Source organism: Pezoporus flaviventris, unplaced genomic scaffold, assembly GCF_033815535.1.
Source record: "Pezoporus flaviventris isolate CSIRO_AGI_PZ_B2104156 unplaced genomic scaffold, CSIRO_AGI_Pfla_v1 ptg000253l, whole genome shotgun sequence".
NCBI classification, from domain to species: domain Eukaryota; kingdom Metazoa; phylum Chordata; class Aves; order Psittaciformes; family Psittacidae; genus Pezoporus; species Pezoporus flaviventris.
The window spans coordinates 746,560-773,775 of NW_026892800.1; the positions used below are offsets into that span (position 1 = coordinate 746,560).

The 27,216-nt window shown below is 47.3% G+C and overlaps 1 protein-coding gene across 1 annotated transcript in view; it reads right to left on the reverse strand.

Moving 5' to 3' along the window:
- IGFN1 (immunoglobulin like and fibronectin type III domain containing 1) overlaps window positions 1–13,792 on the reverse strand; it is a 30,807-nt gene extending 17,015 nt beyond the window's left edge. Inside the window, exons 1-11 of the mRNA XM_061442802.1 lie at window positions 13,554–13,792; window positions 9,084–9,152; window positions 8,669–8,791; window positions 6,130–6,269; window positions 5,435–5,534; window positions 4,917–4,964; window positions 4,335–4,380; window positions 3,672–3,846; window positions 2,982–3,095; window positions 1,859–2,030; window positions 965–1,237 (exon numbers count right to left, since the gene is read on the reverse strand). Coding sequence (XP_061298786.1) covers window positions 965–1,237; window positions 1,859–2,030; window positions 2,982–3,095; window positions 3,672–3,846; window positions 4,335–4,380; window positions 4,917–4,964; window positions 5,435–5,534; window positions 6,130–6,269; window positions 8,669–8,791; window positions 9,084–9,102 — 1,210 coding nt within the window. The 5' untranslated portion in view covers window positions 9,103–9,152; window positions 13,554–13,792. The remainder of the gene's footprint in view (window positions 1–964; window positions 1,238–1,858; window positions 2,031–2,981; window positions 3,096–3,671; window positions 3,847–4,334; window positions 4,381–4,916; window positions 4,965–5,434; window positions 5,535–6,129; window positions 6,270–8,668; window positions 8,792–9,083; window positions 9,153–13,553) is intronic.
- Window positions 13,793–27,216: the final 13,424 nt, after the last annotated feature.

Sequence of the window (27,216 nt, forward strand, 5' to 3'; positions counted from 1 at the left end):
TTTGATTGGAGGAGATAGAATTTACAGGAAAAGAGAGGGGGGAAAAGAAAAAGAGGACAATGAATAAGTCATGTACTGCATCAATACAAGAAGAATGTGGCAGCGTTTGTTATAGTTCCATTCTGGGACATGACAAATACATTTCAGTTCAAGTCCTGATTCTTTTCAGTGTCACATTCACACCTAATCTGCCACTTCTCAGTTGAAGACACAATCACGGTGAGTGGAAATGTGCTTGTTAAAGAAACCCAAGCAAGCAAAAAGAGGATTAAACCAAGGCACATTTCCAGCACAACAGGTCTACTTCAGAGGGGCTTAGATTGTAGCTGGGACCCATTAGTTCCTTTTGCCATCTCCCTCCAGCCCTGGAGGGGTTACAGACTAGCCCACAGACGGGCCATCAGTTCCCACTTTAGGAAAGACTTTTTAGAAAGCAGGATCTCAAAAGCAACCAAAGCAACCACCTTTCAGAAGCAAAAAATACACCGAGTGTTTCCCATCTTCCTTTGAGCTGCTTCTAACCTGTTTAACCTCTAGTATGGAAAGAAATGACTACCTGACAAGTTAGTATTGAATAGTGTTGATAGTACAGAATTGATAGTACCTAAGGCTGCTTTATCCCCTGCATGCTGTGCTGTGTTCACACAGGGACAGCTTCAGCAAAAGCATATGTTGAGCTATGGAGGTTTTTTTAATAACTGATGGAGAACATATAACTACATAGTAGCTGTAAATAAGCTGATGGGATTTGTCAGGATTAATAAAACAGGAAAAATGTGCCTTATCTGAAGAGGAAAGATGGTCTATCCAGACCTTCATTTTCCAGGTGTAACTTGGAAAACAGATGCTCTGCAATTCAGTTCTCAGCATAGAATCATCCCAATGAGCAACCAGGCAGTGAGTGGAATGCTATTTTGTTAACACACCCAAGCCAACACCATGGGAATAACACAGTGGCACTTACGCTCTACAATAAGCCAGGCATTTGAGGAGGAAAGTCCAGTGTCGATGGTGTACATGCCGTTGTCAGAGGGCACAGCGTTTTTGATAGTCAGCTGGTGGGTCAGCCCATCAGGACTTACAGAGATCTGGTGCTTCTCACTTGCCTCCAGGACGTTGGTTTTGTGCAACCACACAGCATCATGGCAAGGGGTGCGTAGGACACACTTGAAGACGGCATCTTCATTCTCAGGGCAACTCATATTGCTGAGTGGCTGCTCAAATCCCACAGGGATGGCTGCAATGGAAAATCAAATGCTACAGAAAGGAAACAGCTATTTGTCTTCCAAGAAAAACTTGTTGCAGCTAAAGGCAGGCAGACAGATGGGAACGTGCCATGCTTGTGAGCACAGGTTTAAGCAGAAAAAGCAAAGACTGAGATGTGCTCCTGTGCCCATTTTTACCAGCCAGAAGAGCAGATTTTTTTGTCTTTGTTATCTTCTGAGGCATTTATACCCCACATCACTGTGATGTGCTGAGGATTTGTAGTCATTAATGTATTTCAGCAGCATGATACTTGCATCGAGTTCATAGTAGTTATTATTCTGAGCTTACAAAAGGGAACTACAGCATGGGATAAGATAAGGAGGTTCCTCACTGTCATCTAAAAGTCAGAGCCAAACCGGTACTTGAACCTAGTCCTTTGGACTACAAATGCAATGCCCAAATCACACGATCACCCCCCTGCTCTTTTTCACCTGTGTCATCTGAGGAGCCCTTATGTGGCCACCAAACCCCATGTTCTGTAGTTACTGGGTTTCACTGCTGAGCTTTGCATCTACTCCTAGTAAAAAACTTCCAGCAAGAACTACTTTCTTGTTGCAGTTGCACCTCCCATACATGTAACTCAGTTCCTTACAGTCAGGGTCCAGTTCAGTTGAGAAAACAGGCACATCCTCCACTCGGACTTGATACAATCCTGCATCTTCCTGCTGCACATCGTTGACAATGAATATGTACTTTTTCCCAATTTGCCTCAGGCAGTGCTTCCCATATTCATTACTCGTTTCATACCTGAGCCTTTCACCATCCTAGAAGAGAGAAGAGCATACACTTTAAGGCAAGGTATTTCAAACACACCAGGCTAAATCGGTGCTGGGATCTCCTTGTTGATATAAATGAATAACAACACAGAATTCTACACTAGTGCTATTCACAGTGGACTCATTGCTTATGGAACACCCGGGTAATGCTATGCACATTAAGGCCTCCATGGAACAGAGCAACAGGCTCTCAAATTAGGTAAAAAACAATCCTAGCTCACATGGGGTTTTGAAGCTTAAGAAATACACAGTTACTATAACTTTGAAGACAAAGTACTTTCTTTGCTTAGGTTTTGGCATCCTCACAGACAGATAGGTGGGTGAGCTCACCACCTTTCTGTACCACTTCGGTTACTTCTCCACATTGTGGCTACATAGACTTCATGCCATGCATTTGATTCGGAAGTTCATAGAGCTAGTCTGACCTCCTCTTCAATGGATTCCAATTAAAGCCACTAACAACAGAAAAACATCCACAGCACTGATCAACCTGGGTGTCACACTGCAATAACCACAGAACTCAACGGGATGTTTTACCTCCTTGAGATCTTCTTTCACAGAAGTGAATTTTAGTGGAATACACTCTAGAAAGTGCATAAAATGGGCCTGGTTTTCATAGATGAAACTGCAGAACTTCTGCAGCCTGAAAGACACTGTTTGAGTTTCCTTTTACTGGAAGAGCCCTTGAAGTCAAAAGGATGTCAGTGACCGACTGCTTCCCCTGTACTTGAAGGGCTACAAATCCCAAGTGATATTCACCACTAAAGATGCACCTGGACCCCCACATCAACACTTCTCCCTGACCAGCTGAGGGTTCCGCAATGGACATACAACTTTAAGAAGTTTATTTCCTCTCAACCACTGCCCAGATCAAGCATTTAATGGTGAAGATGACTTCAGTGGCTGCTATGAACTGGCCAAGTGATGTCGCTCCCTCACCTTAAGCAGATAGACTTTGCTTTTTCTACTTTTCAGGTCCATCTCCAGGCTGAACGTAGCTTTTCCATCCTTGGTGACTTTGATGTGTTTGAAGTTTTTGATACTGTGTATTAGCTGCAAAGAAAGACACAAGAAGCTCATAAATGAGAAGGTTGCCACAACAGAAGTTCTTCAGCTATCGAACTAATCTGAAATCTACTTTATATCTGCATGGAAAAGAGCTACCTCTAAGTGAATGGAAGAAGCAGCTCTAAGTTTCCACAGTTTTCTCCTGTAGGCAAGTTGTATTTTGCATGTTCCCTCCTGGTCATTCACACACTATGCAACCACTGTCCAGGTTTCTAAATGTCCCTCCATATGAAAGCCAGTTTTGACTCTCAGGTGTGTAACTTGTCAATTGGGCATCCAAATTCTCATCAGGGACAACCGAACACAGATTTTAGCATTACCTTACATTCAGTATAACTCCTAAAGCTTATGAGCTGAACTTCAGAACTGTTAGCATTTTCATCTGCATGAGTAGAGAAGTAGGAGTGCTTTAAAACTTTGGCAGAAAGCATTCTCTGTCATACAACAGTTGCATCTACAAAGCAATTTAGGAAGGTTTAACCTAGTTAAAGAAGCTCCTACAAAACTATAGGACTCTAGTTTGATAAGATCAGTGCCTTCTCTGGTTGCAGTTTATTTTACCTCTCCTTGTTCACTCTCTGCGTCCTTCCTCAGCTCCTGCAGCTTTTTCAGCATCCCACGGAAGTCAACAATTCCATATTTGATACAGATTTTCTCATAATCTCTCTTATCTGCATGCAGCAGCAATTGCCAAACTGCTTCTTTATCCAAGGGTTTGGGTTTTGGTGCTGGGGCCCTTAGAACCAGGGGAAAAAAAATATATCTAGACATTTTGACAGACAACAAAAGGTCTTGGTTTTCTATACTTAAGCCCCTTCCATCTCTCTTTGTCAGTTCTGTAGTTCACTTGGCCCTGGAGATGTAAGCAAGAAAGAACGGGACTGTTACAGAACAGTTTTGCTGCATCTATACTACACATTAGCTGCTGCCAGGGAGCAGTCTTGCCCTGGGCCATATAGGCAGCTGTACACTGTTCAACCAGCAGCAGTCACCGGCACTGTTTGGTCCAGGCTGACTTGCTCTCTCCCAGGTAATTTCCCAGCACAGTTCAGGAGCTGGCACACTCCGAGGTCATTCCCATGAGGCAATCTTTGGGAGTTCCCTCCTGCGGAATGAAGGGATCGGAACCAAGAGGTGTTGTTGCCTTCAAGATCTATGAAGCTGTCCCCTATCCTCAAGAAACCTTTAGGAAGTGTAACTATGGCCTTCATTGGGGAGGCTTACCGCTTCCTCAGCCGCTTCCTGGAGTCCTCAAGCGTCCTCTTTAACTCTATCACAGCAGGAGGGGGAACAAGAAACATTCAGATACCCAGCAGTATAAAATATATCCCCCAAAACATGGTAATGCAAAATAGCCCCTGGCCAAAGGCCATTCTACTGATGCTGTTCACCTCTGGTGACTTTTCCACACTTGACATGAAACTTGGAGCCAGTTTTCTCTGCAATCCTCATGTCCTTTGATGCTATTAAAGTCCATCACTTCCTAGTGATTCCTCTCTTTCTAGAGAGGACACTCAAGAAACCTACTATTTCCCAGCTGTGTTAACATGTTGGGTCCTGATGTATTTGACATCACAGAATCCTTTTCTAGCACTAATGATTCCTGAATCATTAACTAGAACAGCTCAAAGCCATGTCTAAGATCATCACTTTTCCCAAAGGTAAACAGTAAGCAGAGACAACACAACATGAAAGATCCATTAACCCTTCTCTCACTTTACAAGTTTGGGGCAGTAATAATGTGGTAGAGAGAGTATCAGCTTTGACCCCCTGCCTCAAAAGAAAGGAGCAATCTAGCAAACTTACCATCAGCAGCATGAACAGGGACGTATTTGGCTTTCCTCTTAAAGCCAACTGAAAACAGAACAAATCAGAACAAGCCATAATTCAGACTAACAGCAGTAACCCAATGACAAGAATGGGTCAGATATATTTAACCACAAAGTGCCCGTTTCACTGCACTGACTATAAAGAGAAGCAGGGAACTGAGGTCAGGTGGCATCTGAAGTGGGATGGATCCCTCTCAAAAGACTGCTTCATTCAATGCTGTAAAGAAAGGACTGAGCCACTTCGACACTAAATCCAGAGTGCCTGATTATGGTCCAGTGCGGTGACAATAATACCACTTTCTTCTCCCTTGCCTCATACTGTCATTGAGTGACCAAACTGGGGGGAGTCACAGGGGAGCTCCAGTCCTCAGTGAGGGAAAAAGTAGACCTTCACACCAAGGATACTTGGACAATGCTCTGGGCACCCACCCACAGAGGACAGCAAAAGTACTTGAGCCCAACAGACCTTTGGAGCACAGAACCTGTCAATCCTACCTTGTATGATCCTGAGGCCAGCAGAGCATGAAGCTTCCCCATATTCATTCACAGCAAAGCAACGATACAAATCACTGTCTTTTGCAGTGAGCTTGTTTATCTTAAAAAGAACACAGTGAAAGCTCACAGGGATGTGCTGTGGATCAGCTCACACTCGCTCAACGTCTAACAGCTACTCAGTGACATCTCAGATCTTTCTTCTGTTACCAGAACTACTCTGAAGAGCTTTGTTTGCTTATCTTCATGATATCTCAGATCTGGTGACATAGAATCATAGAGCATCAAGGGTTGGAAAGGACCTTAAGATCATCCAGTTCCAACCCCCCTGCCATGAGCAGGGACACCTCACACTAAACCATCTCACCCAAGGCTCTGTCCAACCTGGCTTTGAACACTGCCAGGGATGGAGCATTCACAACTTCCCTGGGCAACCCATTCCAGTGCCTCACCACCCTCACAGTAAAGAACTTCCTCCTTAGATCCAATCTAAACTTCCCCTGTTTAAGTTTGAACCCGTTACCCCTTGTCCTGTCACTACAGTCCCTAACAAAGAGTCCCTCCCCAGCATCCTTATAGGCCCCCTTCAGACACTGGAAGGTTGCTATGAGGTCTCCAGTCATATCTCTATTGCCCACTGCAGGTTTTCCATTGCTCTCCTGCTTCCATGAGTCCTGTCTGAAATAGTTGATATTTACCTGCAGAACGAATTCATTTGTAACGCTATTGAAGAATGTTTCATATTTGGCAGGGTCATCCATTCTGCCTTGTGTACGCGTCCATTTCACGTCAGGGGTTGGGACACCTCTGACCACAGCTCTGAAGATGGCATTTTTACCTTTGAAAAGAGGCAAGAAACTAGTTAAGACAGGCTTGAACCTGAAGACTTTCATGGCAAGCCCCTTATGTTATCAATGGCGTGATCCCCAGAGTGAGAAATCTCTGGTTTAGGCAATTCTTTTTGTTTTCCTCTTTAAAAGACGCCTAAATTACCAGTTAAAGTTGCATTAAATGCCAAAATCACTGCAAGCCATCTGCCCTAATCTCCACTCTATCTTACTGGCTTTCAAAGAGATGACTTGAAAACTCATCTCTAAAATTCACCACTGACACAACATGGTTAATGTGGGTTTACTGCACAGCCACACAGATAGGAAGTTATGCAGCCAAAAGAGCAATTCTTTGGTGTCTTGGTCTTATTTTCATCTCCCTCAGTATCTGGGCAGGGCCAAAGAGCAAGCAGTTATTAGCCCAAGTCCAGGTTTGTCTGTATTCAATCATAAAAGGCCTTTACCATGTGGTCTTAGCCTGAAGACATGGCTGCACAGATCCACTGATCAGCTCTGAATTCAATGATGCTATAGCAAGTTCAGCCTAGACCTGCTTCTGGCAGCTTGCATGCACTACTTGTACCACAGCCATGAAATGCCCAGATCCATTCTGATCACACACATATTCCCTACAAGTTCCCATTCCTTCTCTTTGCTGGGACCATGCTGGGCAGGATGTTAAATAACAAAGGACTTGCTGTGCTGGAGTCCCCTATCTCTAGACATCAGTAAAGTTCATCTGTGAATAGTTGTAGCTCCTGATCTCTCTTTCATTTGGATAAGCTTGGATTTAACAGAAGGTGGAAAAAGGAAAATACCCCTTCTGCACACTGAAGAAAACATGTTCTGAACAGACCACACTGTACCACAACTGGGAGCACCCATGCAGGGTACGATGGACTCCCTACATGTCATCCTTCTGCAACTTCTTCCTCACCTGTTAGCCTCACACCACTTTGTACTCCAACCACACCAGGCTCTGCTGTTTGAAGAGGAAAGGGAGGGAGAAGAGGATGGGGTTTGCCTGTGAGCTCTCTCCCTCTCTGCTCCCCTAAGAACCTGAGTATTCTGCAGCTGCCCACAGACATCTCCAACAGCTTTACCACTGCCCAGTACAAACCTTTCCTTCCAGAAGGCTTCAAATACATTAGAAGCACTATAAACCAACAGACCAGAGAAGTGACTCGTGTAGGTGAGTGGGAGTGTCTGTCACAGGGCAATAGAAATGGAGATGAGTTATCCATGGATGTAGCTCAGGGTGGGAACAATTGCTACCTTTCTTTTGCAATAGTTTTGGCCTTCAGATGACCAACACAAAGGTCTCTCCAGGCAGTCTTGCAATGTTTCCCACACCCTTCTGCAGTCACCACCAAAACACTCACTTGATGCAGCAAAACCTGCTGCCAGCAGATTCTTATCAAAAGGCATCTTCGGACTTTTCCTGAGATTGCAGCACTATTATTAAACTCTGATTATGCCTTCGGCAAATTTTAGTCATTCTGGTTGCAATTCCCCATGCCCCAAGACAGCTCCCCAGCTAGGAGTGTCAGCTCTGCCATGCACTGACCCCAATGGGGCAATGATGATATAATGAAAGACACTCATCGTGCCTGAATTCCCTAATATCTTATATATGAACTACGAGGAACCTACTGTAAATGAACTCACTTGGAAACGTTAGAGAGGCTGAGCGAGGGGAAGCTGGTGGAGCAGGAGGGATGTACCACTAGAGGCCACTGTGCTCCTTCAGAACGTCTCAATGGCTCTTGAAACTCAACGCACGGTGTGCCCACACTGAAATCCAGGCTGCCAGGATGGGTTTAGTCTTGTGAGGAAAGAGGAGCCACACGAGCTCCTCAGGCCGCTCCACTCCAAAACCCAACCAAACCCCAAATTACTCAATTACTCTGCAAGTGAAGACATTACTGGGAGGCTTCCCATTGCCTTAGGTCTCAGCTCTAAGATGCTGCCTTTCCTGTACTCTGTGCAAGATCCATATTGCTTCTTGCAGCTGCAAGCAGTACAGCTGCCTTTAAAAAGCAGTTAATTTTAGTGCTGAACACTCATAATACAAGCTAGTTCAACAGGAAAACCCCAACTTTTTTCAATGTCCTTCATCTTTTGCTGCAAAATACTTAGAGAGCTTCCTGTAGGATTTTCTGGATTGCTGCATTCATTAGGAGCCAGATTCTGATCTTGCAGGCTCTAATGAAAGCTCAAGAGACCTCTATCAGTACTGATGGAGTTGTCAACAGTACAATAAAGATTTGGGCCATACAAAACTACTTTTCTGGTCTAGTCAAATCTGGTCAGAAAGGAGCTTGATTTAACGGCAATGATTCATGTAGGTGAGATGCGGGGTCAAGTCTCCAGGCCTGTGGCTTTGACTGTTACTTAAGACTCTCACCTTCCTCCAACGTCAGAGAGACAGGTTTCCGCTCAAAGTCAGGTGTACTGCATCCCTCTGGAACCTCATCCACAAACTGGGTGATGAGAACACCCGGGACCAAAGATTTCTTGAGGGGTTTTACTAGAAAGTCAAGGAAAAATACATTCCATTAAATAACGTTTGTCCTTTAGAAACAATCAGCCTGCATTGTCTCTCTGGGACTGTTCCTGCTCAGCTCCTCTTGGATTATAAAGGACACAGCCATTGCAAGGAATGGAGGCTGGAAGCGTGTCTGAAGGCTGGAGCATCAGAGTTACTCGTGTCTGTCCTTATGGTGGTGAGGCAGATGTCAGATTGCTGAACAAGAAAAGCAAGCTGGGTTCATTCCCATGGGTACCCCTAGGAGCTTTCACAGCCGCATCTGTTCTCTCACCTTCCTGGTGGCTTGTCATGATGCTTTGCTCAGCTGCCCCTGGTCAGCACAAACAGGCTACGGGTTCTCCTGTGAAAGAGACAAATCGTTTCATTATCGACAGTCCCCAAGGGGAATGCTCACTTTTATGACACCGTTTGCCCTTCCTCACTTTCCACATCCTAGCAGCCAAGCTGAGAAAGGCTTGCCAACGAACACATCATGACACAGCTCTGAACCGACACAAACCAGGTATGAAAATGGCTAGCAGGGCTGAATGGGAAACGTACACATGTAACAGCATCCCTCTGTCACCTCTTCCATCTCCATGTCACCTGGCTTTCCTCCAAAGACCTCCTCTCGTGTTTCAGGCAAATATTACACCACATGGCACTCATGTGGTGAGTTCTGATGGATGGCAAGAGCAGTTGCTGAGAAGAAAGCCAGAGATGGATGTCTAAACTGGGGCATGAAGCAGCAGCACCTCCTGATCTAAATTAGCTTGTCTAAATTAGCAACAGACCTGAGAGCACACTAAAAGCTACTATTTACTTTGGAAGGAAATGGTAAAGCGTGAACTTGGCATTAACTACTTATTGTTAGAGATCACTCGTGTGACCTTCTGCCAAAGGTGTCTCTCCCCCTGTATTTATAAACTGGACAACATGTAATGTAACACATCACCATCCTGCAAGCAAACTGTGAAGGCAGATTTCTTGTCACATGAGAGATGCTCAGAAACTCTAGAGTTACCGAAGGTCTGAAAGAGCAGTTAGATTAGATTCCCATGTGGCATTAATGCTGCGTCTCCATTTACCTCCTGCACTCCTTCAGTCAACAAAGGCACACAAGAGCAGGCAACTTTGAACAGCTTGAAAAGGCAGATGGACTTTGTCAGCACACCTATGACCCTACATCAGACACCCGTCCAGCCTGGTGCTGCCACACTGCACCCGATGAAAACTCAGAGCAGGACCCCAACTATCTCGGAGCTGCATGATCTGTGTGATGCTGACTTTGTGACCTTAATACAAATCTTATTTTAGGGCTCTACCTACTATCCAAATGTCCTAACTTGGAAAACCATTCTGTGAGCCTATGGACTTCAGTGGACGTGCACATGAACCAGGAAGGGGAAATGGTGCATGGGACTGCGGGAACAACAGCCAAGACCTGGCTTTCTCTCTCCTCCTGCTCTGGTGTGGGTGACTTGTTGCCATCCACCAAAACAAGAGGCTTCCACGTGAGTGTTCCAGCTTTTGTGTGCTGATATTTTGGCACGTCCCCACAGTTACTGCTGCAAACCACTGGTAGGTGGTGTAAAAGTTGCCAATGAAGGGGAAGAAAAGCTTGTGGGAGGGAAAAAGACACAAAGCAGACATGAAACGAAGATGATTCCAGGGCACCCTGCCCTGCAGCGGGCAGGGCATTGCACAGCAAATAGCAGAGATTTTCAGAGACTCTTGATCACCCTCTTCTGATGGATGTAATTTGTCCTCCAAAGCACTGAACTGTATTAATAGCAAACATTATAATCCCCTATTGCCTTTTGCAGCCTTTTATCTTCCTAAACATGTCACCACTCCTGGAGTTGAAGTGCCTAATGCTTACAACTTTCAACAAACATAATTGCTTGACATTAGCTTGCGGAGGCATTCCCCTAAGCTCTTATGATGTTACACTCACATTTACTCTTTGCTACTCCTGACTTCTTCCCCTCCACACTTGGCAACACTGATGAGCATCTACACTGAAACACAAACATGGTCCAAATTCTCAGGTCCAAAGCCACCAAGAAACCTATTGCTTATGGTACCAATGGTTGCTCTCAAGTCCAGAGTGACTGTGGATATACATTTAATGCTAACCTATTGAGAGAGGGCTACATCCAAACCTAGTTTATAAAAGGAAACAAATACTGATGATGTTTGTATAGGTGGTGATAGGCACCATGTACACATTCTCTCAATGTACAACATGCACTATGTGCACTATGTGTAAACTGCTGAGTTTATAGGGCCTGAAATATCCCAGAAATCCACTTGGATTAAAGATAAGCTGCTGTGAGTGCTTAAACTCCTGTGAATTCATACCTTCTGGAGGGCGAGACAGCAGCATGGTAATGCCACACATTGATTGCACAGTTAAAATAACAGTGCCGGGATATGCGAGAGAACATTCCTTCTGCAGAATCAATCCAACCACATGGCATTTCCTAGTGTCTTCTGTGTTAAAAGAGGCCCAGAAAATATCAGCTGGCAGAGCCATTCAGACCCTGCCCTGCTTACTGTTAACATTTCTACTCCCTTGTTACACGAATAACCATGGGTTTGCTTAGACTTCAGGTCAATCCCAGAAAAGGAAATCACAGCATCTTCTAAAAGAAATGGAAGACAACAAAAGCCTTCCCAAAAGTACCACGGTGTAAATCACATCTTCACTCACAGGCGCTTCCAACATGGGTGTCCAGATTAAGATGATCACAGAGGTTGCTATTTATTCAACAGAGGCAAACACTTCCAAAAGGCAACCTACTCCTCCCTAGGGGAAATGCTGTTGACCAACATCCCCCCGCACAAGAGGGCTAATACTGGAAGTGGCTCAACAATCTCACTCCTCTGAAAAACACATCCTTGTTATGCATTAGGCTCGTTCATAATCAAGGCTTGGATGTTCCTCACCCCAGGCAGAAAGCTGTCTGGTTTTCAGCTGCAGAGATGTCCCCTTTGGAGGTAGTAGCAAAGTTTCCACAGCTTTGAATGCAGAGCAGGAGCAAGCCCTTGGCTAGTGAGGCTATTTTTAACCTACCAAAATAAGCCAGGTAGCCTGATGGGATGGGAGGTCTGCTCTTCAGCTTGCCCATCTATCATTCTGGCTGGCCGAGGCAGAGCAAGAGCCCATTCCCTTTTGCAGCCGGACTGGACATCAGCGATAGGGCCATAAATCAGCTCAGTGAATAAGCAAAACATTTTGGAGTCACAGGGTTTGGAGGCACTCGTGGTGTCACAAGTAGTTATTTACGAGGCTCAGGACAGTGGAACACACAGACAAGATGTGACATAATTGCTGGCAGAGGCCGGTGAGCAAAATTAACCAGACTGGTGGAGAAGTGACAGGCACTGAGTGGTTCATGTAGAGGTGATGGGTACAGAGCCATGCGAGGTACCACATCCTGGGAGTGATGAGGAGTACAAAGCCATTAGCACAGATGGCAGTAGAAGACTTGAATCATTACAACAAATCAATCAGCAGCAGATGCAGCAGTCTAGTTCTTGTAATTCCTAAAGATGAAGACAGTCCTGACACAAGGAACGTTCTAAGCAAAACACCAAGGCGTTGTGAGCTCAGCCTCAGATCCTTGTTGTGCTTTACACCAGAGACCCAGGTTCTCACTGAGAAGAAGCATCTCTCACCTCAAATTGCTCTTTCAGGTTTGGGTGGGCTTTCTCTGTTTGGGCAACCTGGCCTAGTGGAAGGTGTCCCTCCCCATGGCAGGGGGTTGGAACTGGAGGAGCTTAAGGTCCTTTCCAGCCCAAACCATTCTATGGTTTGTTGACTTTAAGTAATATTTTGAACTTGAATCTTCCTATTTCAGAAGACTTTTAAAGGAAAACCTCTAAGAGTTTGGTTAGAACCATGGAACTGAAGGCCAGCAACTGCAGAGGCACAGCTCCATGCAAACTCCTGGGCATGTCAGAGAGGGGGAACGTCACAAGCACTCCAGTGATGAATTGAGGTCTTGTGGAGAGTGGGGAGGAATGCCCAAGGATCAGATTTTGTGTGACTTATTCCTTTGGTAAATCTATACTTAATTTGATCTTCTCTTCTGCCTCGGGGATTATGACTATAAGTGATTGCTCATGCTGCCCACAAGCTACGTACACATACACCAGATACACTCTATAGCTATTTGTTTACAAAAGTGGCATTGACGCAAAATGCCATAAGGAGACATACACAAGCTGTATTTTCTAAGTGAAGGAAAGCAACGGAGCCCCAACAGCAATGAACTGAAGAGTGAGCTCAGGTCAGTCTGGGATGACAACACAAGGACAGGTCAGCGTGTTCCTGTCGATGTCCGCAACGCATCCATGAATTCTTGCCTAGCAGACATGCATTTTCATACAGTCAATGAATGTCAAGCAAGGATCACAGAGCAAATACAACAGATGTCCTTTAGGAAAAAACAACATATCCCTACTTACTGCCCCAAGAAATGCGTGCAAAACACATTAGAAACCATAGTGTACCCATAGCACAAGTCCCACGTTAGCTACATGAGGTAGTTATGGCAGATCTACAGCAACCTGCCATCTTCCCAGGGAAACCAGTGCACGCTACAGGACACCACTCCTCCCAGAACATCCTCACCCATTTTCAGACCCACTACACCAGAGAGCACTGGCTGCCATGAGAGCGATGGAGACACTGCACACTCCCAGCTCTCTATCACCCACACACAAATCTCAGTGGGGCCATGACCAAACTCACTGCTTTACAGGTTGAACTTCTGAGATGATCCTGCTCGAAGTCAATATTGCATCTCCCAGGACCACGGTGGCTTCTTCTGTTGGCTCAGGCCACAGAGCTCTTCCTAGCTGTTCAATAGGTCTCTTGGGCACGGGTATTAGCGATCTGTATGAAAGAATCCGTGCCCCTTATTAGCCTGCTGTAAATGTTACTCAGTGGCAAAAGAAATGAGATTCCTGTCCCTCTCACACCTCTCCCCTCTCCTAGAAGCTATGTCTGCTCAGGACCTGCCCACAGTCTGTTCTGTGTAGTTGTAGGGGGCTCATTATACACCCATGGTCCCACAGGAGCAGGGGAGGTGCCATTGAGCCCAGAGCCTTTGGCAAGCCCCAAGCAAGGCAGTGGGCCAGCTTGGTCAGATGTGACCATCAGTCAAGACAACACTGGATTTCCAAATGCAAGCTCAGTCAAGACTTCGTGCCTTGAAGAAGGACAAGCATTTGTATGGATCAATGGCTTCTCCAAAGAAGGGACAAGCTGTACATCCAAGTTCTGTAGGACACACCAGTAGACTGGTTCTCAGAGGCAACAAGTCCTTAGATCTCATGATTCCTTAGCAGAGAAGTCAAAACAGCGGGTTATCGCACTTCTGTATGGAGTGACCATGCCTGGGCTTGGCCTTCATACTCAGAGTCTTTCAGTCTGTGCTATTCTGAGAGGTCTGAAAGAAACCCAGCTCCTCCTAGAGAGCCCCACTGCTACAGCCAAAACAGACACCTCAAAGTGCAGTCTTCCCTTCCAACCAAGCCACAGGCTGATCCCATGAGCAGCACCAGGGCCACCGATTTCCATGGACCAGTTTACACTAGAAGTGCAAGTGCAGCATATTGTGCCCTAAAATCCTTTGTTTCCAGTCTGCCCTTGCAATCTGTAAACCTCCTTCCCCTACTCAGAAAGCAGAGGTACCTCTGTTTAATTCCTGATGTTCAGAGATGGCCAGCCTAGGACTGAATGCTACCTTCTCCCAGCAGCACTACATGCAGACAACAAAGCCTGATCTCTTTGAGCATGAAAGTCTACCTTCATCACTTCTGGCTGCGAGCATACAATCTTGATTCCCTTTGCATTGCGTCCCACATATTCATATTAAATCCCCATGTTCAACTCTGAGGGGAAGGGCTGGTTCCTGAAGTTGGCAATCAAAGTATTTCTATCACGGTGACCATGGCTCACGTGAAGTTTTCCTCTGGTTTCCCATCAGAAGACTCGAGTTCTGAAATCTGTGGTTAACGAAGGGAACATACAGCAAAAACCTGGTCCTGTAGCTGAGACTCGTGTCAAATAGGACAAAGAGAGAAGAACCACAAAGAGCACCATTTCTGCTCGTCTGAGGTAAGCTTTCAGTTGAAAAGCCACTGGCAGTTAGCATTTTGATCTGTCACACATCAGCTGTTCTGATCCAGAGATCAAAACTTCTCCTTTGTAGCCCTGGGATCACCATTTTAATCCATTTAAAATATAAATGCGACAATTAAATTCTGGAGTAATTTTCTTCATTCCTTCCTTCTTTTTGACAGTGATTGCTGCTGACAGTGTTTACACCTTCCTCGTTCGTAAGAAAACAATGCCAATAGAGGAAGCTGCAATTGTTCAAAAGCTTGGGCTGAGATCATTCAGTGCTGCATCCCTTGTTATGTTCACAGTGATACAAAAGTAGAAGCAATTCCAAAACCAAAGATATGAACAATTTAAGAGTTAACAAGCCAAGAAAAGAAGCCAGCAAGGGTTTTCCACCTGCTAGTGGAGAACCCTCTCAGTAGCAGATCCTATTTTCTATCCATATCCTCAGCAGTTTCCCACCTTTCTTCACCTTTAGGCCATCAGGATGCTTCCCGAGACATTGACTGGGTGCTGTAGCCGTAACATTAAGTACCTTTAATACAACCAGTTGCTACACAAGTCTCTAAAGACACCTCATGTAAGCCATGGGAATGCTCCTTGAGGAAGCATTTAGTGGCGTCTACCAAAACCTGAATTGAGGGCTCATCAGCTGCAGCAAGAGCCTTCCCCTAAGCAGAGTTAGCCCAGTCAAAGGACCTGCACTTCCCAGAGCCACAAGGCTTCCTGCTGTTCCCATGTACGCTTCATTTCCAGTGGTTTGCTCCCCACTGGCAGTGCGCTGCCAATGATATTTAGTCTCAAATCACATTTAGCTGTTGGGGTCTGCTTGGACAACTGAGGAATTCCCAATTAGAAAGACAGCTGGATCTTCCAAGTACCAGAAGAGCCACAATTCTGCCTGGTCCACTGAGGCCAGACCTGGTAAGACTTTGCCTTATTTCCAACCCTGGTTTTATGGTTTCCTTGGCTGGGAAGGAATGGAGACCTCTCCTACAGATGGGCTGATAACTCAAAACCATCTGTGACAGAGCAAACTCCTCCAAGCCACTGACCTTCTTCCATTTCACAGTTTGTTTGCCACCCGCCCACCCAAAAGTCCTGTTAACCCCTGCATGCCAGTGGATAAGCTACCACATACCACTGAAAACCTGTAAAATGTCACAAGGAAGCCCGGGTACATTCAGCAGCGGTCACTGCTTCCACTGCAAAGGGGATGTGTTTTGCCCTGGAAGCAAGTTCATCCCGCTGATGAAGGGCAGTGAGGAAGTGTCAAGAGGCAACAGCTGCAGGGCAGTTATTTCAGGACTGAATTTGAAAGTGTATTTTATGTGGAAATGAGACTCTTCAGATCTTCTGTTCTCCCTGCGATTCCCTTCTTTGGTATACGAGGATGAAGGCGACCCGGTCTGACCAGTGACAACGGGCACAACACCTCCTATAGACTGTTGGTGCCCACCACGTGGCTTCAAGCAAGAGCTGAAGAAACCAGGACACGGTAGGTCCAAAAAGCTGACTGGATTTTCCAGCTCATGAGCAGATGACCAAGGTCAATACTTGAGTCACTTGGCCAAGCTGCACCGTTCCCCTGCAGCATGGTCACTGCGCTGAAGGTCAAGGGGATGTCAAGGAGGCTTTGGGGCAGAAATACTCAGGGATATGTAAGAGGTGAAGACATGCAAAGCTCAGTAGTCAGGTTCAAAGCCTATTTTGACATAATAGCAATAAGAACCCCATAAACACTACACAAGAACCCAAAAAGTTGCATTCAAGGATGGACAAGGGCATGGAAAATGGAATAAAGGTCCAAATTCAGTGAAGACTACCTGCAGCCCTACAACCACCCACACACTGTATCAGATCAGGTGGGCTGAGAGCACTGATCTTGCTGGCCCTGTACAAATTAAAGGACATTCTCTGTCCAGTTCAAGCAATGGACCAGTTGGGTCACAGAATGGCATTTTGGTTTTAGCTGGAGAATGCCCTGCACTAGGATGAGGAATGTACATACACCATGTATGGGGGTGCCCCAAATGAGTCTTCTGGATTCATACTACTGAATTTTATATAAATGTGATGCACTGAGCATTGAGGACTCACAGTCCCCTCTGATTTCAGTGGAAGATGGAATTTGGAGCTCTTTAGAGATACCTGCTCTAGTGGAAGGTGTTCCTGCCTGTGGCACAGGGTTGGAACTGGATGAGCTTTAAGGTCCCTTCCCACCCAAACCAATTTATGATTCTAAGATGCCTGGACCCTCAAGACCATCTCATCCATGTTGTACACCCCAAAAGAAATTTAAGGGATTATTTTAAGGCTCAAAGCCTTGGTTATTTTACTGACCACACTCAAGATGCCAGAGTCCCGTTTGTCAGCAGCAAGCGGAGGTCCATCACTGCTCACACAGAGCCATGATCGGACCCCCACTGCAGTTAACTGGACTTTCACATGCCGAGATGCAACTCAACATAAGGAAAAGGTTAAAATCAGGGTGATGTATTCAAGCAGCAGCAGTGTCTGCTTTCACACTGAGGATTAGTCCCCTCCTTCCCACAGTGTACAGAATTCCTTCTGTTCCCTTGTTCACACCGATTTAATCTGTTCGCATCCATGACTGACTGGAGGTGACTTGCTAGCATGATCTGTGATTTAGATGGAGCCCGGCTACCCACAAACTTGACATTCCTCCTTTTCCCTTGCCATAGCTTCTCTCACAACTATTTTTCCTGCACCTTCCGACACCTGGGCTGGCCAGCGCTGGAATTTCCTTGCCCTTCTCAAAATCATGGACGACAAAGATGCGATTAAACATACACATTGTCAGGCACATCACCCCGTCAGCACTTCTTGAGGAGCTGAAGAAGACATCTTCACCCACCATGTGCTTTAGCGAATGCAGTCAGGCATGCCTGCACCACCTGCACTTGGCCCCATACGGCCAAAGGTCTTCTTCTCCAGCTGAAACCAACTATGCATGCCCGAACCATTTCACATCCACCCCTTGGGCATGAGGAGGGTTAATAAAGCTCATTGCATGCACTGAAACCCACTATATTGTGCTGTGTGGATGCCAGGAGGCATTCAAGTTACAAAGCTGCTTCTCATTTCTCCCCCTCCCCAACAACACAACACAACCAGACACAACAAACCCTCCCGTTGTGATTTATTTGCTTTCCCAAGGAGCCAGGAGCAACAGATGAGGAAAACCCAGTCCTCATGAGGAGCTATTTTAATGTTCCGTGCCCTGATGTGCCAGCAAGTTTGACACTGAAGCAAATGGGAAGAAAATCCCTCTGAAACCCCCAGAGGCCACAGCATGTGGCACCTTCCCACTTGCTTTAGCTTCACATTATTCCCAGCGTTGTTGTAGTACTGCCCTGCCTGACCTGTGCCTGCACAAGTTCATGTCCGGCACCTCCAGAGGACTCCCATCGCTGGGAATGCCGCCCTATCCCTTCTGAAGGTTGTCCTCCGTCAAACTCTCACCTTTCCCAAGCGTGCCATAAAGTGCCATCGAGAGCCAGAAAAGGATGCCGGCACACAGCGAAGAATAACCGAAACAGAAATAATCCCACGGGAAAAAGAGGCCATCTCTCCCCATTCACCCCGACTTGCCCCAGAAATCCCCCAGTGCCCCAAAAAGGTCGCAGCGCTCCCCTTTCCCCCGGCATGAAACCAGCAGGGACCTCAGCTCCCCATCAGTCACCTCCTCTGCCTTGTGAAGGTGACCACAAGGAGCCCAGCACTCACCTGCCTCCTTGTGTTCCCTTGGCACTGGCAAAGCCACAGCTCACCCGAGTCCTTCCTGCAGCCTGCGCTCGGCTGTGGGATCAGTCCCTGGGATCCTCTCTCAGCTGCTCCCTCTGCCTCCCCTTCTCTCACACGTGCTCCCTCTCGCTCTGGTAGGTGAAGCCTGTCACAGGGCTGTTAGCCGGCACGACAGATGATTGCTGCGCGGGGACGTGATGCACCTGCCTCCTATTCGTTATTATTTCGGTCCATACCAGTAATGGTGCTGGACGATTCCGAGATTAACGTAATTCTCCAGCGTGTCCCAGTTGGAGTGGGGCTTTCGCTGCAGATTGTGTTTCCTCTTCACGGCAACTCATTAAAAACGGACACAACTCAAAGGCTCCGGGTGCTTTAAAGGAAACAGCCGCTGAATTGGGTTGAAGCCAATCTCGACACTAACCAGGGCTATTAACCCATCAGGTGAGGTGAACTTGGCTTCAAAGCACATTGAAAGATGAGGCTTCTCCAAGCTTCCTCCTTTCTAAATAACTCTTGAAGAGTTTGGGTTATGAATATAAGGGGCAGAGCGAGCACCTCACTGTTGGAAAGCAGGAGCCTGCACTCCAGCTACATGGCTGGGAGCAGCCACTGCTACCCCCATAGCTTTGTACACCCCTGGGAATAAAAGGTACCCTCCAAAGCATTAGCAGGGGATTAGGAACCATTAGGTCAGGCTGGAAATGGAGATCAGATGCCCCTGCAGACTCAGTTCTGCTTGTCAGTAAAGGCTTTCTGTGCTGGGAACAGCAATCCAGAGTCACCTGGAGCTGATGCAGATAATCCAAGAGAAACAAGACCAAGTCCCAAAATTCAACCGCCCAAGGCAGGAGATGAAGAGCTTACAGGCAGCTTTTTCAGCTTGCAGATGCTAGTGGGCACCCATGGAGCACCCAGCGCCCCCCTTGCTCCCATCCCTTCCCAGGTCTGGATGTTGTAGACATCTCTGGTGTTCCATTGTTCACCACAGGGATAGTCACACCTTGAGTGATAATGCCACTCTTCCTCAGCAATTTCAAAGGCAACCCCACGAGAGGGGGGACATGAGCACATCAATGCCTCTATAAAGATGGATAAAGCTCAGCAGCTTGTCTTCTTCAAGGAGGAAAACATGTCTGTGGGATAGACTGTACAAGAAGCACTCCAAGCACTGAAATGTGGGCAGACTCCACAGCCCCAGCAACATGACCTGCCCTAGCATCACACCAAGTCCAGCACCACCCAACAGAAGAGGCAAGAATCTAAAGCAAACTTCATTTCCAGAGGTTTTGCTTCTAATCCTTGAAAGTAATCCCACACACACCAAGCAATGGGCCCATTGCCCCCCTGCATAAAGCTATACCTCTGATGCACCAAGCCTGGGCAAGCAAGTAACTGTAAGAAGGCATAGCAAGAGGCAGCAGGGTGAACAAGCAGGAGGACAGCAGGTTTGCCTGAGCTTTTAAGTCAAATAACCCAAACGGGGTTATCATTCCCCAAGTCTTTTTCTGTAGATGAACCAGGTTTTGGGGTTTGGATTCTCAGTCCCTTGGCATCACAGTGGCCAACTGAAATCTACTGAGAGTTTCCTACCTTGCTGCTCAATAGCTCAGCATCCTTCCTGTTGATGAGAGAGCTGAAGCTGGTACCCAATCTGCCAAGGTTATACCACAACAGGTTTAAGCCATAAAGTACAAGTGACACATCCCAAAGAATCCACATTTGCACACATTCATGCACATTGAAAGTCAGCAAAACATATAAATATATGGTCCTATTTAGTGTTGTAGAAGAGCAAAAAATACCTTCTGCCCCCAAAAGCAAAGTACTGCAACAACCCAGGAGATGCTAAAATCAGCCTCAGAGACTTGAAAACATGCCCCAGTTACCAGACTCAGAAATTCAAAGGCCAAGCTCGTGTAATGTATTTTACTTAGCAATCCCCTGACATATCCCTTCCCTATAACCCACTCCAGTGATTTGTAAGCCTGGGTATTCCCTTCCCTTTAACAACCCTCACAAAGACGATTTCATGCTGGACATGCAAGAGGACTGTATTGGAAACCCCCCAAACGCTGTCTGAGCTGACCTGAGGATGTCAGACTCCAGCTCTACTTTTATCCCCAGTTAGGAAGTGGTTGCTGGTTGCCTCGGAATTGCATTTGTCAGGAATGGAAATTCTTTGCCAAAATAAACCAGTCAGATTTATTCAGCACATAGATTTTGTTACTGTCCCAGAGTATTACCCTAAAACAGTCAGCTCAGCCAGCCCTGGCCCTCTCCCCTTTCATGTTTGCAACCCGGTCATGGAGTTGTCTGTTAGAAGTTGTACCGAGGGAACAGAAACCTCCTCACTGCTGCACTAGATGAGGATAAAACACAGAAATGAACTACTAGTGAGGCCTGAGTCTTTGTTGTGACTGACTAAGGATACGATCCTCTTCGTGTTCTTCTCATCCTGATGCTCAAGCAGCATGGTGTCTCAAGGATGTGGACACGGACACAAGACACAGTTGTGCCAGTTGTCACATCTGAGCCAGTTTTCGGCTGCCCAGCACATAGCCTTGACAAGTGTCCTACAGGCAGGCACCACAGCACTGCTTGAGATTGAAAGCACAAGCTCCATGCCAAAGCAGAGCACCCATCCGATGGGCCAAAGATCTACTTTGATTGCATTTGCCATCTCTCAAGCACCCAGACAGAACGATACCTCACAGTCCCTGTGGACACTTGAGGCTGTACAATTCACTATTGCCTTCAAAGGCCAGACTACCTCAGTAACCACTGGAAGTCCTGCCTGTGGTGAGGCTGATGCCAGGTTGACCTACCCCGTAGCCAGGAGCTCAGCGCACACACTTGGACATGAAGGGTATGGTTCCAAGACAGAAACTCTACCAGGTAAAGTGCTAGGAACCCCTCCATTACCCACACCCAGGGAACAAATCTGAACTACCCCTCTCAAGCTGTCCTACAGCCTTCTGCCAAAGCAAGTACCTGCAAGGCAGCCAAGTTACTGAAGCATCCAACCGCACTTAGAGCCTTCCAGCGGCTTCAGCTACAAGTCAAACTAAAGGCCATTGCCACCAGAGCTTCTTTTATTGCACATCCCTTTCCCCCACCCCTAATCCACCCCCACCCAATGGCTCACTAATTGCATCTTCAGAACCGCAGCAGGGGGACACAAAGAGTGCTCCAAGTACCCAGTCACATTAAAAAGGATGGGCTACAACTGAAGCAGCAGGGATTACCAAATTGGGGTTGTGATTCACCTCTTCCAGCCTCCTTTAAATGGAATTAGGAGACTCAGTGTAACTCACCTGACCCAGTACCAGAGCCTGCCCTTGTGAGCTCTGACTGCTAGCTGGGTAACCTGATCTGGGAGCACAGAACAGGGCAGATGACACTACGAGAGACCGTAAGTGCCCATCCTACCAACAACGCCTTCTTGGGTCCAAGCCTGAAGCAGGTCTGATATCACCCTGTCACTCCGCCCTGGCTGACAGTGGCAGGGTTCTTGATGGTTTTGTGAGGGCTTCCACCACATCATGAAGGCAGCTGAGCTTTTTGACCCCAAACAGCCCATGGCAACCAATTCCCTCATTCTCCCATGTGATAGCGACCCAATGTGGGACAGACACGGACCCTTATTCCTCAGTAACAGTCCCAAGGCCAGGGCAGGAACCTTAACAGTGAAATGCCTGTAGGAGTGCAACGGGAGGAGGAAGAGCTGAGCTGTTCCCTGATGGAAAGGGTAGCCCAAGGGACCTTCCTAAACAGACACATTCACCCAGAACCTGATGAGGGTAAGCCAAGAGGTGATGGCAACAGGTCCCATCAGCAGCCATGTCATCGTCAAAGGCAAGGTGAAAAAGCCAGGTCCAAAATCAATCTGGGAAATTCAAACAGCAGCCTCTTAGGAACAGCCTGAAAACAGCCACAACTACAGCAAAATGTAGGAAGAGGAGAGATGCCCAGGCCTGACTTTAAGTAGAGCTGCTGGGCCATGAGCAGAGGGTGTGGGAAGGGGTCCCATGTGAGACTGCTCAGGGCAATTAAGGCCTATTAGTGCCCTGGATTGCAGAACTTCATTGCTGTGACACCCCAGCTCATCCAAACCTTGCACCCAACAGGGGCTCTCAGCACCATGCTTCTAGTTCAGCTCTTCCTTCCACCCTGCCTCCCCTAAACCCTCCTGCTTCTACAGGTGGAAGCGTGAAGTTTGAAGTGTTCAAACCTGACTAATACGTACTGAGCACTTGGAGCCCTCCCTAACATTGCTGGGATCACCTGGATGCACATGACCTGGTGCCCACCTGCTGGACCACTGGGATATGAGCATCTTGGTCATATGTGGGATGGAGGGAACGGAAACATTTTGCTTTACAATAAAATCAAACCACTTCCTCTCCTTTAATGTCTCACACTGAGTTCTGCCACCTCGACACAACATCACTCCCTACCACACAGCTACGTTTGCAACTGCCTGGGAAAGGCAGAGCCTCTGAGTAGGAGCCGGAAGATGACACTTTATCTTGCAGCCCAGTTTACAACCCGGTCTCTGGCAATACTTCTTCTGTGGTGCCTTTTGTGAGAGCCGTGTATTTTCCAGCAATCAAGCACGTTCTGCTGCCTGTGGTCAGGCAGACAGGCAGGCTCCTGCCTGACCCAAGGGCAGAGGGACAGAGGGAGGTCGCTTTTCAAGGCAGATGGATGGAGAGATGCCTCATCGAAGTGGGTAGGGTAAGGTCAGGGGTGCTGATACATCACAGGCAGACTAGAAGGGAGGAAAGGAGGAGTGGGTGTCAGAGACAGATCCTGTGTCAGGACGGGTGATGGATGAGGGAGGACCGTCTTCTGGGAAGGCGGCTGGGGCAGACAATGCCAGTGCCAGGAGCTGAGCAGGAGGAAACAAGACCCACACGAAGGCCCTAATTAACCCTGCATTTGGACAGAACTGAAGGGAAACTGAATGGCAAGCAAATTGCTCGCAGTTTGGGCCTTTACAAAGTCCAGCATGTCCTTGTCAATCTCTTTGACTGGCAGGTTGGGAGTCCCAGATGGTTCAGAGCTGTCTGGGACCATGATAGTGAATGGGTCGTCCCCTCAGCCATTCATGTGCTTTTCAGGTGTGTCTCATTTTACACTCACCACTTACTCCTCTCTTTTCACCAGTGAGTGTGTCTGCTTTAAAGTGACCATGCAGGGGCAGAGCTGTCTATGCAGCTCATGGTGGAGAAAGGGAGAAACCTCACACATTTATCATCCGAGATGGCTACCCTGTATTGCTCAGTGGTTTCATATCCCTTATTGTTCCTCAGGGCCAGATGGGTCACGCTGACAGTTTCCCAATCCCTGTTGGGAGGAGGAAAGCACTAGTGAGATGCTCCTCTTGGCCATTCCTTTCCATTCCTTCCATGGCAATATTGAGCAACTTGGGTCCCACTCCAAACTGGCAACATCAGAGTGGGAGGCCGCTGATGCAGGAGGGTGAGTCTAGCACAGAGAACAAGACTCCAGCAGCCCAGGAAGATACAAACTCAAAGGAGCCCTAAAAGGCAGGGAGCAATAAAGCCATTAACTGTTGTTGCTCCCCTCCTGCAAGAATATGAAGACAACACTTCTGGGCTTAGTGTTGATGAAGACATGTCCATCTTTCCAAGTAAAATTGTAGTTTTCTGTCCCATACATCTAAATGTTCAGCTTTTCCTTCCTGGTGTAGTATTTTCCTATCTATCCATCACCTTCCAAGAGGCTATCTCCTATTCCAGGTACCTTTCTTTTCCACGTCCTCTCTCTTTATTTATCCTGTTGGGCAATTTGTATCTTCTTTGTAGCTTCTGAACTTGCATCTCATTGATAAGAACATTGAGATCTGCAGTTTGTCTTCCCTGGCAGGGTTTTGGCCTCTTTCCTGCCTCTCTAGGTATGCCTGCAAAAATAGCATATGGGCATTGCTGCCTTATGACCCTATCCCTGAGAAATAAACTTCCCCAAACAACAAGCCCCAGCCGTCTGAGGCAGAAGCCAAGATACACTGGCCTTGCCACATACCACAAAGGTCAATAGACCCAAATTGCTGGATCAGACAGGAGGACAGAATGCCAGAAGCAAAGGGCATATAAATCTACTGACTGTCAGCTTAACTATGTCAGCTGATTCTTGAGCTCAGCCAGAGAGGGAAAGGAGAAAGATGGTCCCAGTTTACCTTCACAGGTCTCAATGAATTGAGGCTTCTTTCAAACACAAGCAGTTACAGCAGTTCCTGAAGTGTTTCACCCAGGAAACCCGGGATCAACCGGATCCAGTCTTGGAGTGAAATTTACCCTCAAAAGTGGTCGTTCTTTGAGTGTGAGGCTTGACTCCGAGTACGGAAAGGCTGGCAAAAAAAGAGGACCAAGTGAAGGATAAAGGCATCAGTGGGCAAAGGAATGGAGAAGGAGGAAAATTCAAACTGAAGTTATTGAAATTCATCAAAGTAGTAATTCTAGCAAGTGGGACAAATGGAATTAACTGACCATAAAGAGGAATATCAGGAGGTTTCCAACCATCCGATCTGGTTAACACAACCACCTAGCTGGAATAAGCAGGCGGAGTGTCTGACAGAGTGAGCAGAGATTGGTTTCTTTTATAATGGGAACTCTGGGACACAGCTTTCTGCCACTCAAATTCTGAGTTCTTTGCTAAGGTCAGGAACTAATTCTGAGAGGACGAACAGCGGAGACACTGCACTCAGAAACTCTTGGCTGCAGTAAAGGCCAGTTGGGAGTGACTTGCTCCATAGTTATTTTGGCAATTCGTTGGCCCTACCCTTGGGCATTCTCTTTCAGTAGCCAAACTATAGTGAACTTTGCGCACAGCAGAGTGCACAGGTATCAGGCCAGCAGCAGGGCAATGAAGAAAGCTGTAAGACAGTGCGTTCATTTGAACCAACAAGGCAGCGTTACGGGAGATTTAAGTGTTACCAACATCCCTGCCAGTGAAGCCCATAGAAGAGGAGGGCCCAATTCTCCCTGCTAGCAAAACCTCCATGTCACTTCAGTAGAAATCACAGATTGCATCCAGACAGAAATACCACTTCTGTGTGTGTGTCCTCTCCTCTGCCAGCCGCAGCAATGATTCCCCCATCATCTGGTGTCTGCAAGTGTGTGTGTATTTGTATTTGGGTCTGCATATACACAGCACTTTACTGGTGCATGCCGAGTGCTTCAGGGCCTGAAGAATCACAGCAGCTCTCTCAGGCTTCATGACTCTGCCGACTTGTGACCAAGAATGTGAATAGCTGTGACCCAAAGGGTATCCACCCCACCTCCCTCGGCATCCTGCTGACAATTGAGCTGACAGCAGAGCTAATGCTCCAGCACGCGGTGCGGAGAGGGCCGAGTCCCCTGCTGCAGGCTATAAATTACACACGGCCAGTTTTAACACCTCTTGGTGCAGGAAAGCTCTCCGTGGCCGTGGCTGTGTCATCCGCCTGCCCAAACACGTGTCAGCGATAAGGAAATCACCCCCCTGGTGAGAGGCATGTTAGAAGCTCTGAGGAGAGGTCGCAGTTGCAGGCAGGACAGTGTGAACGTGGCCGCGGGCACCTTCTGACCCCTCTTGGCTTCAAGGGCAGGAGCTCTCTCTGCAAACAGCTCTCCGTGGCAGAGGCCTGTGCCAAACACATCTGCTACAACAACGTGTGCTGAGCCCTTCCGTTAGGGATGTTGCGCTGGACCATGAATCCCAGCACTGTTTCCCGAGGAGGTGAGAACCCCACAGCTATGGCGTGACCTGTTTCACATGGGCAATGAGCTTTCCTTAGGCAACCAGTAGAAAAGTCTCTCTCCAGACTTCAGGGCAAGACACAGAAGACCTGGCACAACCATTCTATTGTCCACCATCCATTTCAGAAGTACCAAGAGCATCCGGAGGCCCTCCGAGTCCTTTCTCCATGTTCGGTGCGACCCACTGACTGCTGTGGCTGTGAATGAAAGGAAAAGGAGGAAATGAAATGATTGTTTCACAATGAGAGCAAGCAGCCATTGGAATAATCTTCCCAGGTGCATTCCCCAGCACTGGACATTTCTAAGAGTCAGCCGGACAGAGTTGGGACATCTCATCTAGGTCATGCTGGGCCTAGAAAGGTTGGACCAGATGAGCCTTGAGGTCCCTTCCAACCTGGTGCTCTATAATACCTCAATTCTATCACTCTATGAATCTCAGTGCCACCATTCAGAAAGGGAATTCCTCATGGAAAAAGTCACCAGGAAGCAAAACCAAATAAAAGTCTCTCCATAGTCCTGGATGAGCTTTCCCTCACACTCCAGCATCGCCCAGCGGTGACGAATTGCTGTGCTTTGCCTCATTTGGATGAAGTGGGAGAAGCAGCCGCAGGGGCAGTGAGACCAGTGTCCTGCTCTGCCAGCACCCCCATGGCACTACGCTCCTGGAACATGGCCAGAGCCATGGCTGGGCCAACCCAGCACACCCGTTCCTAAGGAAATGATCCAGCAGAGCATCTACTGCAGCCAGTGCC